Here is a 13279-nt window from a genome sequence, read left to right on the forward strand (position 1 = left end):
GGTCAGGTGTTTGGTTCCCTTTGTAAACCCTTAACAGTAAAAGAAAATTAACCCTTACCTTACCTATCTACTTATGACAGCTTCACAAAGTGCCTCACAGGTTTTTGAAAGGAGCAGCATGCGTCTTTCCGCCTCCCTATCTCCCTTGCCTTGCTGCCTCACAATAGCAGATTTGCAGAGCAGGGGAGGGACCAGGGCCACATTCCCAACTGGATGGATGAGGCCTCTTTTGGGATATGGAGCTCTAATAAGCATTCTAACTGGCTCCACATCTTAGTTCAAAGAGTTCTTCTAAACCAGGGTTCTTTGTTCATGAGTTCAGAGTCATTACTGTGTCTTATCTGGTTTCGGTGTGGGTGCACCACTGAGAAGTAGGATATGCAGGGTGGCCCTGCGAGTTCTTTCTCTCTTGATGCTATTTCTCTCTTGATACTACAGAAGTTTGCCTGAAATTTGTAGTCTCTCTTCTGTATATTATCCTTCTGGAAGCATAGTTGATGAATTACCTCTGTGGGAGGATTCATAATTTTGATAATTGCCAAAACACAAGGCCTTCATCATGTAGTGTAGGACATCTGAAAGCAAAACAGCAAGACTTCCCTAAAATAACAACTTTTATTGTTACTTGAACTCTTAAAAATCTGTTCCTCACTTAATTTATCACAGTTTTTTCTTCTACAAATAACCAGCTCCACACATATGACTCTCCAGAATGTAAAATTTCCTTTTTTCTTACAGATCATTACTGAAACAACCATTCATAGATCCTAACCGACTCAGCATATTTGGAAAGGTAACTTGCAAAAATAGCAGGAGGACACTGTCAATTTTAAAATCATTTGTTGCAAACAGATTTCTTTACGTATTTTGCAAATAACCATTTTTGTTACTAACAATGAAAATCATATTTAATTGTCATTATTTAATATTGATTCAATTTGTTTCTCATATTGAACAATTAGCAGCTAAGTAATCGATTTCACTTTTGTTTATAGTCACTTTCACTTTCAGTTCTTACTGTTGCAAAATTTGCCTCATACTGCAGGGGAAAATGTTAATTATTGAGGGGAAAAAAACTTTTTCCATTGGAAGTTTTTAAAATAAATTTTTGGAAACAGTTCTTTTGGTCTTAGTTTCTGTAAAAGCTCATTTCTTGCACAATTTAAATTCTAGTCCATATTTCACTTGACAGTGTTCCTTTAATACACAATTTATATGCAGACATTTTTAGCTTTTTGAGTTATTTGAGATAAGTTCCTAGAGTGTTGAGTAGCATCCTTTTTTGTGCCATCTCTTAGAATTCTCCCCTTTGCTGTTTTGTCAGCTTTTTAGCTATGTTATACGCTGTTGCCTCTGGCATCATACAGACCCAGGCAAAGCTTTAACCTTTAGCAAAAAGTTAAAGAGAATCTTAATTATCTCGCTTGAAATGAGCTTCTAGAAGTTTAACATGAGACAAGTTGTATCTTTGGAAACTGACATTTGTTCCTTTGTGATATTTAGTTTTAAAATGTTACCTTAAAAATGTCAATATTTTGTGTCTTTAGTACTTTAAAATCTCACAGTGAAAACAAACAAACCAACCGTGGCTGCTCACATATACAGGCACCATGGTTATCAGTTATTGAAGCAGTATGCATTTACTGTGAAACCCCTTAATTCTAATCCCCACTCTGTTACTGTCTTGCTGTGTGGCTGTAGTCAAGCCATTTAACCTCTGTTTCTGACTTTGACTGTCTGTCAGATGGGGATAATAATACTTACTTCCTCGGAGGTAGCATTGTGGGAATTAGTTAATGGTTGTGAAGCCTAGTAAAAATAAAGTGCTGACTATTATTATTGTTCCACATGCAATAAGACCTTCCTCTCCAAACACATGACCTCCTACTGTACTACTTGAGCTAAAGAAAAAAAATATTGCTGTCAAAATTCAATAGCATCTGAGTTTATACTCTGTTTGTAGGCCAGCCACAAAAAAGAAAACATTGTCAGCTAGAGCTGGTTCGGGATTTTCCAACAAGATGTTAAGTAAGAAAATGCAGATTCATCAAATTGAAATGTTTCACAACACATTTTGCAGGCGGGGCCAGCCTCAGGGCAATCAGTTGCTCCATTTGGTATCAGGAAAAACATGAACTGAAATGGTTTGATTTATTTCCCCTAAATGATTTATTTTTTATTTCCTTTCAGAAGAAATTTATCTAGTTTTTGTTCTGAAATGGAAAAAAAAAGTTGACATTTTGCAATTTCCAACAGAATGGACATTCTGAGTGTTGACCAGCTCTATTTCCAGCTAATGAAACGTAAGCGTGACCGCTCCATCCACTAGGAGTGTACATCTCTCTTAGCCATTTTTAATGTGCACACAGACATATCATAGTATGTCTTTCACCGCATATACACACACACCTCGCTCCAAGTGGGCCAGAGTCTGTCTTCTAGCATGACAAAGTTGTCACACAAACACCATGCATAGTAGTCAGCTAACGCAATTGCTTCTGGTTTATAATAGATTTCATTTATATTCCTTAACTCTTTATTTGATATTGCTCAAAAACTCCCCATGGGCCTTTACTACTTCAGTAAGAAGAACAGTAGAAGATATAAGTATCATCTTTCCAAACCAGCAATAAGATGATGAGAGAACAACAAAAGAGCATAGATCTGAGCAGGCTTCTACATGTCTACATAGGGCCATGAACACTGTTGGTGCTGTGTAAGTGTTCTATCCACTGGAGAACAACTGTGATGTCCTTTCAAAAAACATTGTTGCCAGACGAGTTTATGCCTATGCTGGCTGAAAGAACAGGTGGTGCAAAGTGAAGATTTTGAAGGTGGAACAGTAAAGAGGAAATATTAGCAAATTAGATAAACTTTAAAGCAGTTTTGAATTTGGAAGTGTTTACCTTCACTCAGTTTAACTTACAAACTTCAAAGCTTTTGAGGTTCATCCATCAGTAATAAATATATTAAAAATTCCCAAATAGCCATTTAGACATAGAAAAACTGCTAAATATTACTAATCATATTTGACTCCACTATATTTCTTTTAGAGCCAATTGAACATCTTTTTATAGGCTCAATTTGCCTTCAACCATATGAAACATTGTTGACAAAGAACATCTTTTTTTCCTTTATATGCACTACATTTTTGATGATCTGACTAAGAAAGTGAATAGAAGATGCCCTTTGCTGGAAGAGGAAGAGGATTGTGTGGATTACCTATGCTGATCTCAGCCCAGCTGGGCACACATATATTGTCCTGGAGCTCTCTAGCATCCTTGAATGTTATAACATGCTTTTGACCTACTCGGAACAAAGTCATGATAAATTCTGCAATATAAACTACTAGCAATAATAACAAAAACAGTTGGAATGTCAAGAGGGCAAAGTGTAAAAAACACACACCTCTGTCTATCAGCCAGCCCACCAAAACTACCTTGCTCAGTTGCAGAAAAGTTACAAACCCTACCAATGAAGTACATCAGAAGAGTCTCTTTTAATGGTTACATATCAAACTGTGGTGATATATAGTTTACAACTTTCCATCATGGAAATTGAAAATGAGCTTGAAAATATGACTGTGTAGCTAAGCAACCTGTGGAAAATTTGGTAGCAGAGGTGAAGCCTCAGAAATTTAACCTAAGAACAGGAAGTCCAGATTCTTAAATCATAAAAAAACAACTAAATACTGTATAACCATTGAGGGAAACTATACATGTTATATGTATGTCTGGGGAATCCTGACTGGAAGAAAAGGCACAACCCCAAAGAAAAAACATTCCCAACAGAACTAAACTGGGTTCTTAATGAAGACATGATATAAATTGTGAATAAGTCTAATCTAGCATTAAAATTGTGCAGTGAAACTACTGAAAATGGTACAAGCAGAATATTAAACAAACAACCAAGCAAAAGAAACCCGGAGGCAGAAAAAAGGTGACTGTTCCCTTCAGCTCTTTGAATTATACAAGTTACTTGCACCCACATCAACATTCTCTCTTAGCCAAAATCTTTTACAATATGTGGGCAATTTTATGTTGTCTTTAGCAATTTAGGCTAGGATTTTTGTGAGAATTGGGCACCTAATTCTCCTAGGCTTTTTTGAAAATCCCAGTCTTATTCTATATATTCTTCTCCGTACCTGGTTAGCATTGACAAAGTTCTGAGCCCAAGGACACACTTTTTGATTTATCTCTTTTTCCTTAACTAACGTTTAACAGCATTTTAAAAATATTCCGAGAATTCAAAAAAGATTAACTTTTTTTATTAACCATTTTAGAACTGAAGAAAAGGATATAGAAAATCATCTCAATAAGATGTAGATGAACCCTGGCCAACTATCTCTATCACTTTTTTGTTGTTCAGTGCCCTTCTGGTGGATTATTTTTTGCAGAGAATTATCATGCCTAAATAAATAAATATATTAAATAAAACCATCCACCATCAGAAGGGCAATTTTCTAGCAATAATCAAGAGAAAAGATAATAGCCCTTCTAAGAGAAACACAATGAATATGGTGAAAGCATTGAACCTGGACTGCAGGACCTTGAACTTCACCTTTTAAGACTCTGGAGTTAACCTACAAGTATTTCATGTAGATTGTCAAATTCATTGGAAACAAAACCCTAGTGGATAGTCTCAAATAAGAGGACTCATGTTCATACTTCTCTTCTGCATACCACCCTATCCCACCAATAGAGGATGGATTTCAGACACTCTGCACAAAGTGCCTTTCAGGGTGGTGAGATGTGAAAAGGTGGCTTAAACCTCATCTTTGCACTCCTCTGATCTTGCTATAAGAACAGGAGTACTTGTGTCACCTTAGAGACTAACAAATTTATTTGAGCATAAGCTTTCGTGGGCTACAGCCCACTTCATCAGAACACATAGAATGCGACATATAGTGGAGAAGATATTATTATACATACAGAGAACATGAAAAAGTGGGAGTTGCCAACCAACTCTAAGAGGCTAATTAATTAAGATGAACTGTTGTTCAGCAGGAGAAAGAAAAAGCTTTATAGTGATAATTCCAAGATAGCCCATTTAAGACAGTTCGACAAGATCTTTAATGGGGAGAATAGATTCAATATTGTGTAATGGCTCGCCAATTCTCGTCTCTATTAAGCCCTAAGTTGATAGTATCTAGTTTGCATATTCAATTCAAGTTCAGCAGTTTCTAGTTGGAGTCTGTTTTCGAAGCTTTTCTGTTGCAAAAGTGCCACCTTTAATCTGTTACTGAACGCCAGAGAGGTTGAAGTGTTATCCTAATGTTTTTGAATGTTTATGATTCCTGATGGTCAGATTTGTGTTCATTTATTCTTTGCATAGAGACTGTCCGTTTGGCTAATGTACAAGGCAAGGGCACTGTGGCACATGATGGCATATATCACATTGGTAATGTGCAGGTGAATGAGCCCTAGGTGTGGCTGATGTGATTAGGTCCTATGGTGGTGTCACTTGAATAGATATGTGGACAGAGTTTGCATCGGCTTTTTTTGCAAAAGCATAGGTTCCTGGGTTGTTTTTGTTCTGTGTTGTGATTGGTGAGTATTGCTTCAGGTTGGGGGCTGTCTGTAAGCGGGGACAGGTCTGTTCCCAAGATCTATGAGAGTGAGGGTCATCTCTCAGATAGGTTGTTAAATATTTGATGATGCTCTGGGAGAGTTTTTAGTTGGGGCTGAAGTAACGGCTAGTGGTGTTTGTTATTTCTGTTGAGTCTGTCTTGTTAGTAGTGACTTCTGGGTACTCTTCTGGCTCTGTCAATCTGTTTTTTCACTTCAGCAGGTGGGTATTGAGTTTAGAATGCTTGATAGAGATCTTGTAGGTGTTTGTCTCTGTCTGAGGGATTGAAGCAAATGCAGTTGTATCTTAGAGCTTGGCTGTAGACAATGGATCGTGTGGTGTGTCCTGGATGGAAGCTGGAGGCATGTAGGTAAGCTGCTGCTCTGTGCAGGCTGTTCCCCCTGCACCGCAGTGCAGCAGTCTGAGGGCTGCTTGAACACATCTGCTGTAGCCACAGAAATGCAGAGCACAGAGTTTACTGGCCATCTTTCTTCTAGCCACATATCCAATTGGCCAGGGCAGCAGAATGCTTGTGGCAGGATATATCACCAGAGAGTCTCCATACATATGGGTGATCTCTGCTCCATTTAAGGCAGCACTAGAGCTAGTTTCTGTAGGGCAAAGTGCACCAGAGAATCTGACCCTCTGTAAGGGGAATATGACAATGTTTCAGGCAGAAATCCTCATTGAAGGCAATGGAAATCCATTTGTAAAGACCGAAGTTTAAAGAGAGGACAGGTGACAGCTCTCCCTTCTTCCTTAGCCTCAATGTTTACCCAGAAATAAGCAAAAAATCTTCACAAAATATATTAAAGTAAACAAAAATTCTCCCATCTAAGCACTGTCTCTGACACCCTTAGCTTCAATTTTTTTATTTGTATCACTCACCAATTCTTCTGCAGGCTGAGGGCTAGTCTGCACAATGAGACTATGGTATCTTATATACTTCTTTTTATTCTTATTAATCAAATTATCAATTATAATATATTTTTAACTTCATCTATATTAAGGAACAATAAACAAGAACAAACAAACAGCAAATCATGTTATCTGGTTTAATAGGGATATGGCGGATACATTGCATCAATGATCCTGAAATCCAATGAAAGACTTTTTAAATGTGGAGCCGTTATTGCACCAATCACAGACATGAAGTTGTATGGTGAGTATTTCCCATCTTGCCCTTTTAATAAATGATTTGCTTAAAATATCTATAGAGCAGATCTGTAACTCAGGTTAACTAAGGTCAGGTGGTGTAGTGGGACTGTCTTAAGTGGACAGATGCTTCCAATTTTAAAATGAGGATAATTAATGACTGGAGAAATTAAGCACAGAATGTGGTAGATTCTCCATCACTTAGAAATCGTTAAGATTTTTCAAAAGAAACTAAATCAGTGGAAGTTGGGTACCTAAATCCCTTCGGCCCCTTTAAAAATCCCAACCTAAATGAATATTGAACGGCTTTCTAACAGATATGAGGTGAAATCCTGGCCCCATTTAAGTCAATGGCACTAATTGACTTCAATAGGGCCAGGATTTCCCCATAACTTAGTTCATTCACAAGATATTGGGCTCAGTGCAGGAAGTGTTGGGTAAAGTTCTGTGGCCTGCATTATGCAGTGGTCAGACTCAATGATTATAATGCTCCCTCTTGGCCTTAAGGTCTATTAATCTCTTTTCAAGATGAAGATACTTGCCATATTTATGGCTTAACAAGCTTCTCCTGGCTTTCAACCAGAAATAAAGTTTTTTTTTAAATGGAATTTAGCTTGATTAACTCTGAATTTCCTGTTTTCCTCTGTAGCTTCGGCTTTTTCAGAAAGATACCTTGGCATTCCATCTAAAGAGGAAAATACGTATCAGGTAAGTTAGTTTAACAAGTAACTAAAAGTAATGCTTTGACTTTTAAAATATACTGCAATTATGTTGTGTGTGTTCAATTTTTATAGGCATCCAGTGTACTGCACAATATTCATGGTTTAAAAGAAGAGAATTTGCTAATAGTTCATGGGACAGCTGATAGTAAGTATTTTTAAATGCAATTAAACTTAATACCCAGATGCTCAAAGAAAGATTATGCACGTAGCAAGCATATACATTTTTATACTCTTCATCTTTGTCTCCTGTCTAGTAGAATTTTCCATCCAAAGAGACCCGATTGTCAGTTTCAGTTACCAATTGTAAATCTGTATGGATGACATTTTCCTTTGCTACATAGTTGTAACTCTTAGCGCTGTATGTTCTAATTTGTTTAAATCTGGTGAAGCAGGAGGTTGCTAGTGAAAGGCACTTTGTCAATTATTAATAAGGTGACATACATTTTTAATGGTTTTCTAAATTAGTCCTGATTTTGCGATTGAAAGCATGCTAAATGTCAGCGTAATCAGTGATAAACAATATCTTTCAGTAAATTAACCCTTGGTTAATTAATTAACATGTAACAATGGGGAATCCTTAAACTATTTAGAGCTAGATTGTAATTTGCTCTTGAGCATAGTCAATGGAATAAACACTAGTATAACATGTATAAGTGAAACCAGAACTAGATGCAGCACCTGCAATGGAAATCCATGGGTGCCAGGCAGCAAAGAATTTGGCCTGTGCTAGTTGACAAGCAATTTTCTTTTGTATATTTTGCTGTTCATGGTAAAGGGGTAAAAAGCCCATCTAGGTTATTAAAATGCATTTTATGCCTTGCACAACCTACCTAGATCACATCCTCTCAGAACAGGTGAGTGGGAAGGAATGGAAATGGACAGAGACAATGTGCTGGTTGACCCGGCAGAACTGGAATGGGAGACTTGGAATTTGCTGCTGGTAAAGGCCAGCAGCAAAATACTACCCCTCCATCCCCCAGACCCAGGGGGAATTAGAAAGGGAATTATGTCTATTCGAGGTGTCTGAGCAGCACATTGCCTAGTAATACAGTCTAGCCCATCAGTATTTACTGAACCCCAATTTCATGTTTGCTCTGAATGAAGCAAACACAAGCATAGTCACAGAGCTGCATGTTTGCACCACATGAAATTTAGATTATTGAAATAACATTCCAAAAGGCCCATTTCCTAAATTAATACAATCTCTTACAATTCTGTGCAAACAGTAGAAAATCTGACATGCTTTCATTTAATACACTGACAAATTACTTGCATTTGAAAACAACCATGCTACTCGCCTTCAAACTATTTTAATCCTTGCTAAACAATGGATGAAAAACAAGAATTCCTGCTTAGTGCCCAGAAAGTATTACAGTGCTGTCCATCACTGCAACACTATTGTTATTTGCTACGGTATGTATCTCGGGTGCAGTCAGAAAGGGTATGTCTACATTGCAATTGTTGGTGTGACTGCAACATGTGTAGTTTTGATCCAAATAGCTCCAATAACAATAGCAGTGAATCCATGACAATACAGGCAATAGTATGGACTGTACAGGCCTACCCAGGACAGGACCCTGAGTGTGTACTCGATCAGCCAGCCCATGCTGCTGCTACTTTAGTTCTAGCTGGTTAGATCGAATCTAGCTTGGAAGTATCTAAATGTGCTGCAGTCATGCCTCTGTTTGCAGTGTAGATAGACCTTAATCAACTGCAAATCTTGCCACATAACTTCAGCCAAAAAGTTTCTTTATCTAAAAGGAAAATAAATAAATACAATTAATAAATAAGTACTATAATAATGTTGTTCACTAATATGTAGATGTTATTGTCTTGTAGCTAAAGTCCATTTCCAACACTCAGCAGAACTAATTAAACATCTAATAAAAGCTGGAGTTAATTACACTATGCAGGTATGTAATGCTCAGGTGTCTCACAGGTGCATTGTTCAGTATTTAATCTCATTTTGATTTTTCTCACCTATACTTATCTATGTAGAGGCTCATTGGATAACTTGTGTCCCCCCCAGCATACAGTAGAATCATCAGTGACTGCAGTTAGAATGCTGTCTAACCCCTTGTGCCGATAGTTAGTAAAGAAGTCAAGGAGAGATCCCTGTGACACTTCCATAGGACTCCTTCTCCCAAGTCAATACATGACCACTTATCTGTGGCCTTTGTCCTTTGGCTGGATTACAGTTCATAACAGAGTGGATCCAAACCACTTTGTCTCATATAAAAGACTTTATTAAAATCCAAATATATTCCATCAAATGCAGAGGGTTCCAAACTGTGGTTTGTGATCACTGATGATCCATGAGGCACTGGCTGGTCACATAGAACTGATTTTCCTCCTTATTTTCAGCTGCTAAAAATATTGCATTAAAAACAGCTAAAAATACTGTAACGGTCTTCCTTTCCCCAACTGTGTGGGTTGCAGGTGGGTGTAGTTTAAGAGAGCAGCTTGGGGAATGGAAAGTGGAGCAAAGTGTTATTTTGTGGAGTGGAGCTGCTGGTCACCAGCTCTAGAGAAGGCAGGTGCTGCTGTTCAATGGCTCTGGCTGCATTAAAGGCTGTTGGATTTTCAATGTGTTGTTGGCTCATTCTTTCGAAACCCCAGCTGCTATGATGCATCACAAACCCTGATGTTACTTGTCCACATAAGAAAATGCTGTAGTTGCCACAGGGATGTATAGAATAACAAATGGGGAAGAAGAGGAGACGTGGGCCTCCCAGTTGTGAATAACAAAGGGAAGGTGGTGCCAGAGCTCCCAAATGGGAAGGGATCTGGTCTGTGGGAATGCAAATAGCACAGGAGACAATCTACATGACCGTCACTGAGGAGGTGGTCATGTGCGAGACTACAAATGGAAAGGATGGGAGGTATCCATGAAACACTGTCTATTAAGATGTGGTTCATATAATGGAAGTGTTTCAGAACATCTGGTCCAGAGCATTCACTTTGTTTACCAAGTCTCTAATCCCCTCCTTCATGGCTGCAGAGGGCCCTATACAAAGGAACCAGTCAGCTCTGCTGCCCTAAGAATAAAGGTGTCCATGTGCAGGGAGTGGGCAGGGTATTTGGGGGACATAGATGGTGCTCTATTTTTATACAGGACCTAGCACATTGTGCCTTCTAATGGAAACAAGTAATACATGATTATATTTCTCCCTCCCACCCCCCCAGACCCTGCATATAATACTTTAAACATTGGGATGGAGCAGTGACCACTGTATTCTGAGGTAGTGGAGGGTGGGTTGGGGTGGGGCAGGAATTCTTGTCCTTCATGTTACTGTGCATCTCCGTAGCAGCTCACCCCATGATTACTCAGGCTGAGCTCTGTGACATGGATTTCCCTCTCAAATCCTGAAGTCCCTTCTCTGTCCTTGCACAGGAAAAGTGCCCATTATTTGAGGGCTGAGGAGACGACAGTGATTATTTACGTTCACCATGAAGGGAGGTGCTGGGCTTTGGATGAGGTAGAGAAATCGTTAGTAATATGAAAAGGTCTTCTGTTGAATACTTCCTTTGTCTGCAAGGAAAATCGCAACCAGAAATGCTTTTCTGAACACAATATCTGAGAACAGGCTTTTACAACTAAAGATCACGATGCAGTCATTTAGTGCTGGTTTTCAATCCCAATCAAATGAATTTTGCTTTGAAGTTTATTACTTTCATTGATACCGTAAAACTATTTAACATAGTCACCCTGTTGTCAGCTAAAAAGCTCTAAAAATCAGACTGAAATAATTAAAGCCCTAAATATCTTACCTGATTTGTAAGACTGTTTACTTTCTCCTTTTCCTCTGCTAGATCTACCCAGATGAAGGTCATAACATTGTATCTGAGAAAAGCAAATATCACCTTTACAGCACAATCCTTGGGTTTTTTAGTGCTTGTTTAAAGGAGGAAGCCCCAATTTTACCACAGGAACCTGAAGAGGATGAATAAGGAAGCCTGTTTGTACAGTACTGAAGGGAGACTTACTTTGAGGCTCAAAAAACCTTAAATAAAAGAGACTGTAAGAGTGCAGATTCTGCAGAAGCTCAAGGGCAGCTAAAGGATATAACAGTGGAACAGCACATTTAGAGACACTGAGCTAATAAACTGGAATTTGAATTCAAAGTCCAAACATGCTACTGAGGGACAGAACTTATACCTTTGTGGAAGGACAATGGTTGGTTACAGTTTCCTGGACAAACTTAGTTTTGCATAAGTGTAGAGTTAGTGCATGTTTATTATGTTAAGCCTCACTGTTTGTTCTGTAAGTAGTTGCTCTGTTTTTAATTTAAAAGCACATCTTTATCCATTTTTGGATTATGCTCTACCAATCATAAATATTAAGGCCAGTTATATTTTAAAAGATGAGTTGCAATCTAATATTTTACTGTAACATTACAATAAGTGCAATTCCTTTCCTGTCTATTAAGCATAAGAAAGCATTGAGTTAATAAAGGATGTGAGATTTTCTATAGTTTCTGTTTAAAGGGAAAATGTTGTCCAGTGGGTTATATAACATAAGTATGGAAACTGATTTTATTTTATTTTGTTTGTTTCTTTTAATTTCAGACATTTATTATCATTATTGTACCTATTAGTAACCAGTAAGAGCATTTTTGGGAGTGCACTCTTGGTCTTTATGTATATACACAAGACTTCCTAAGCAGAAAATCTTTGTATGCTTGAATAATTTTTCAAGCCATAATTAACAGCTGTGTTTTAACAATGTCTGCAATTGAACTACTTCCCCAAGCCAAAATGTATCATTTCCATAAGAAATGTTTGGGTTGTATTTTGGTATTGTTTATAGTAGTTAATAGTTTGCTGGTTATGCTCTAATTTTAGAATATGCTACTTTGTCAGATGTAAATTAGATACATAAATATTAAATTATAGTTTCAGATAAAGAAATTTTATTAACAATGTAATGCCATTGAGTAGTATTTTACCCTAACAAAAAAATCTTTGCTCAGATTCCATTCTAATTTCTGTGGAGGTAGCAGGTAACTGGAACAGTCTGTCAGTTTTTATTTGGTATTCCACAACTGCTTATTAAGAAGGATTTACATTCAACAGTGTTATGAAGAAATGAAATATTTTTCATCCATGGCCAAGGAAGCTCCTGACAAATGAAGTTTTGTTATTTTATTCAGATGGAGATACAAGAATGCATCCATTTATTTGCCAAGGTGAATTACAGCACTAGAAATTGATGCTATGAAATAAACAAACCAGTCAACACAGGTCATCAGAATATTAACATCAATGATTGAAATCAAACATGATGTTCATTTAATATTAGGTATGTTCCAGAAGGTATCTGAAGGCTCTTGACAAATGCTGTGCAACTCACATAAATACAGATGTAATTTTTTCTCTGGATATTATTAACGCTTTTCTATGTGATTAGGATTTCATTTCTTGTGAAATTAAAATTATGAAGTAATCAACATAATTTTTGGAAAGTAACTTATACTATTTAAAATGCAAAGTTTTGCATATTTTATGAAGAATTAAAATTGTTTTTAAGGTACATTGAAATTCATCTGAAGCTTTTTAATCAATATTTTCATCTGGAATATTTTCTTCTTCAACTGCTAGAGTTTTTTATGATGCAAATAATTAAGTTGTCGGAAAGATATGGTTTTATGGAGCACTTAAAAGTATTTGTCTATTAATGTTTAATATTTACTTTGTTTTACTAGCAATTTTTATCTATTTTCAAATAATTTAATACACTTCTAATGTGCAATGACATCTTGTCTGGGTCCCAGTGTGACCGCTAAGTCTGACTATGTCTGCAATGGAGGAATATGGAAACACTCTTATGTACT

The 13279-nt window shown here is 37.3% G+C and overlaps 1 protein-coding gene across 1 annotated transcript in view; it reads left to right on the top strand.

The window, feature by feature from the left end:
- DPP10 (dipeptidyl peptidase like 10) overlaps nt 1–12820 on the top strand; it is a 442364-nt gene extending 429544 nt beyond the window's left edge. Inside the window, exons 21-26 of the mRNA XM_075069831.1 lie at nt 739–793; nt 6631–6730; nt 7373–7431; nt 7518–7590; nt 9285–9358; nt 11259–12820. Coding sequence (XP_074925932.1) covers nt 739–793; nt 6631–6730; nt 7373–7431; nt 7518–7590; nt 9285–9358; nt 11259–11396 — 499 coding nt within the window. The 3' untranslated portion in view covers nt 11397–12820. The remainder of the gene's footprint in view (nt 1–738; nt 794–6630; nt 6731–7372; nt 7432–7517; nt 7591–9284; nt 9359–11258) is intronic.
- The last annotated feature ends 459 nt before the right edge of the window (nt 12821–13279 follow it).

The sequence above is a fragment of the Chelonoidis abingdonii genome, chromosome 10 (genome assembly GCF_003597395.2).
Source record: "Chelonoidis abingdonii isolate Lonesome George chromosome 10, CheloAbing_2.0, whole genome shotgun sequence".
NCBI lineage: Eukaryota > Metazoa > Chordata > Testudines > Testudinidae > Chelonoidis > Chelonoidis abingdonii.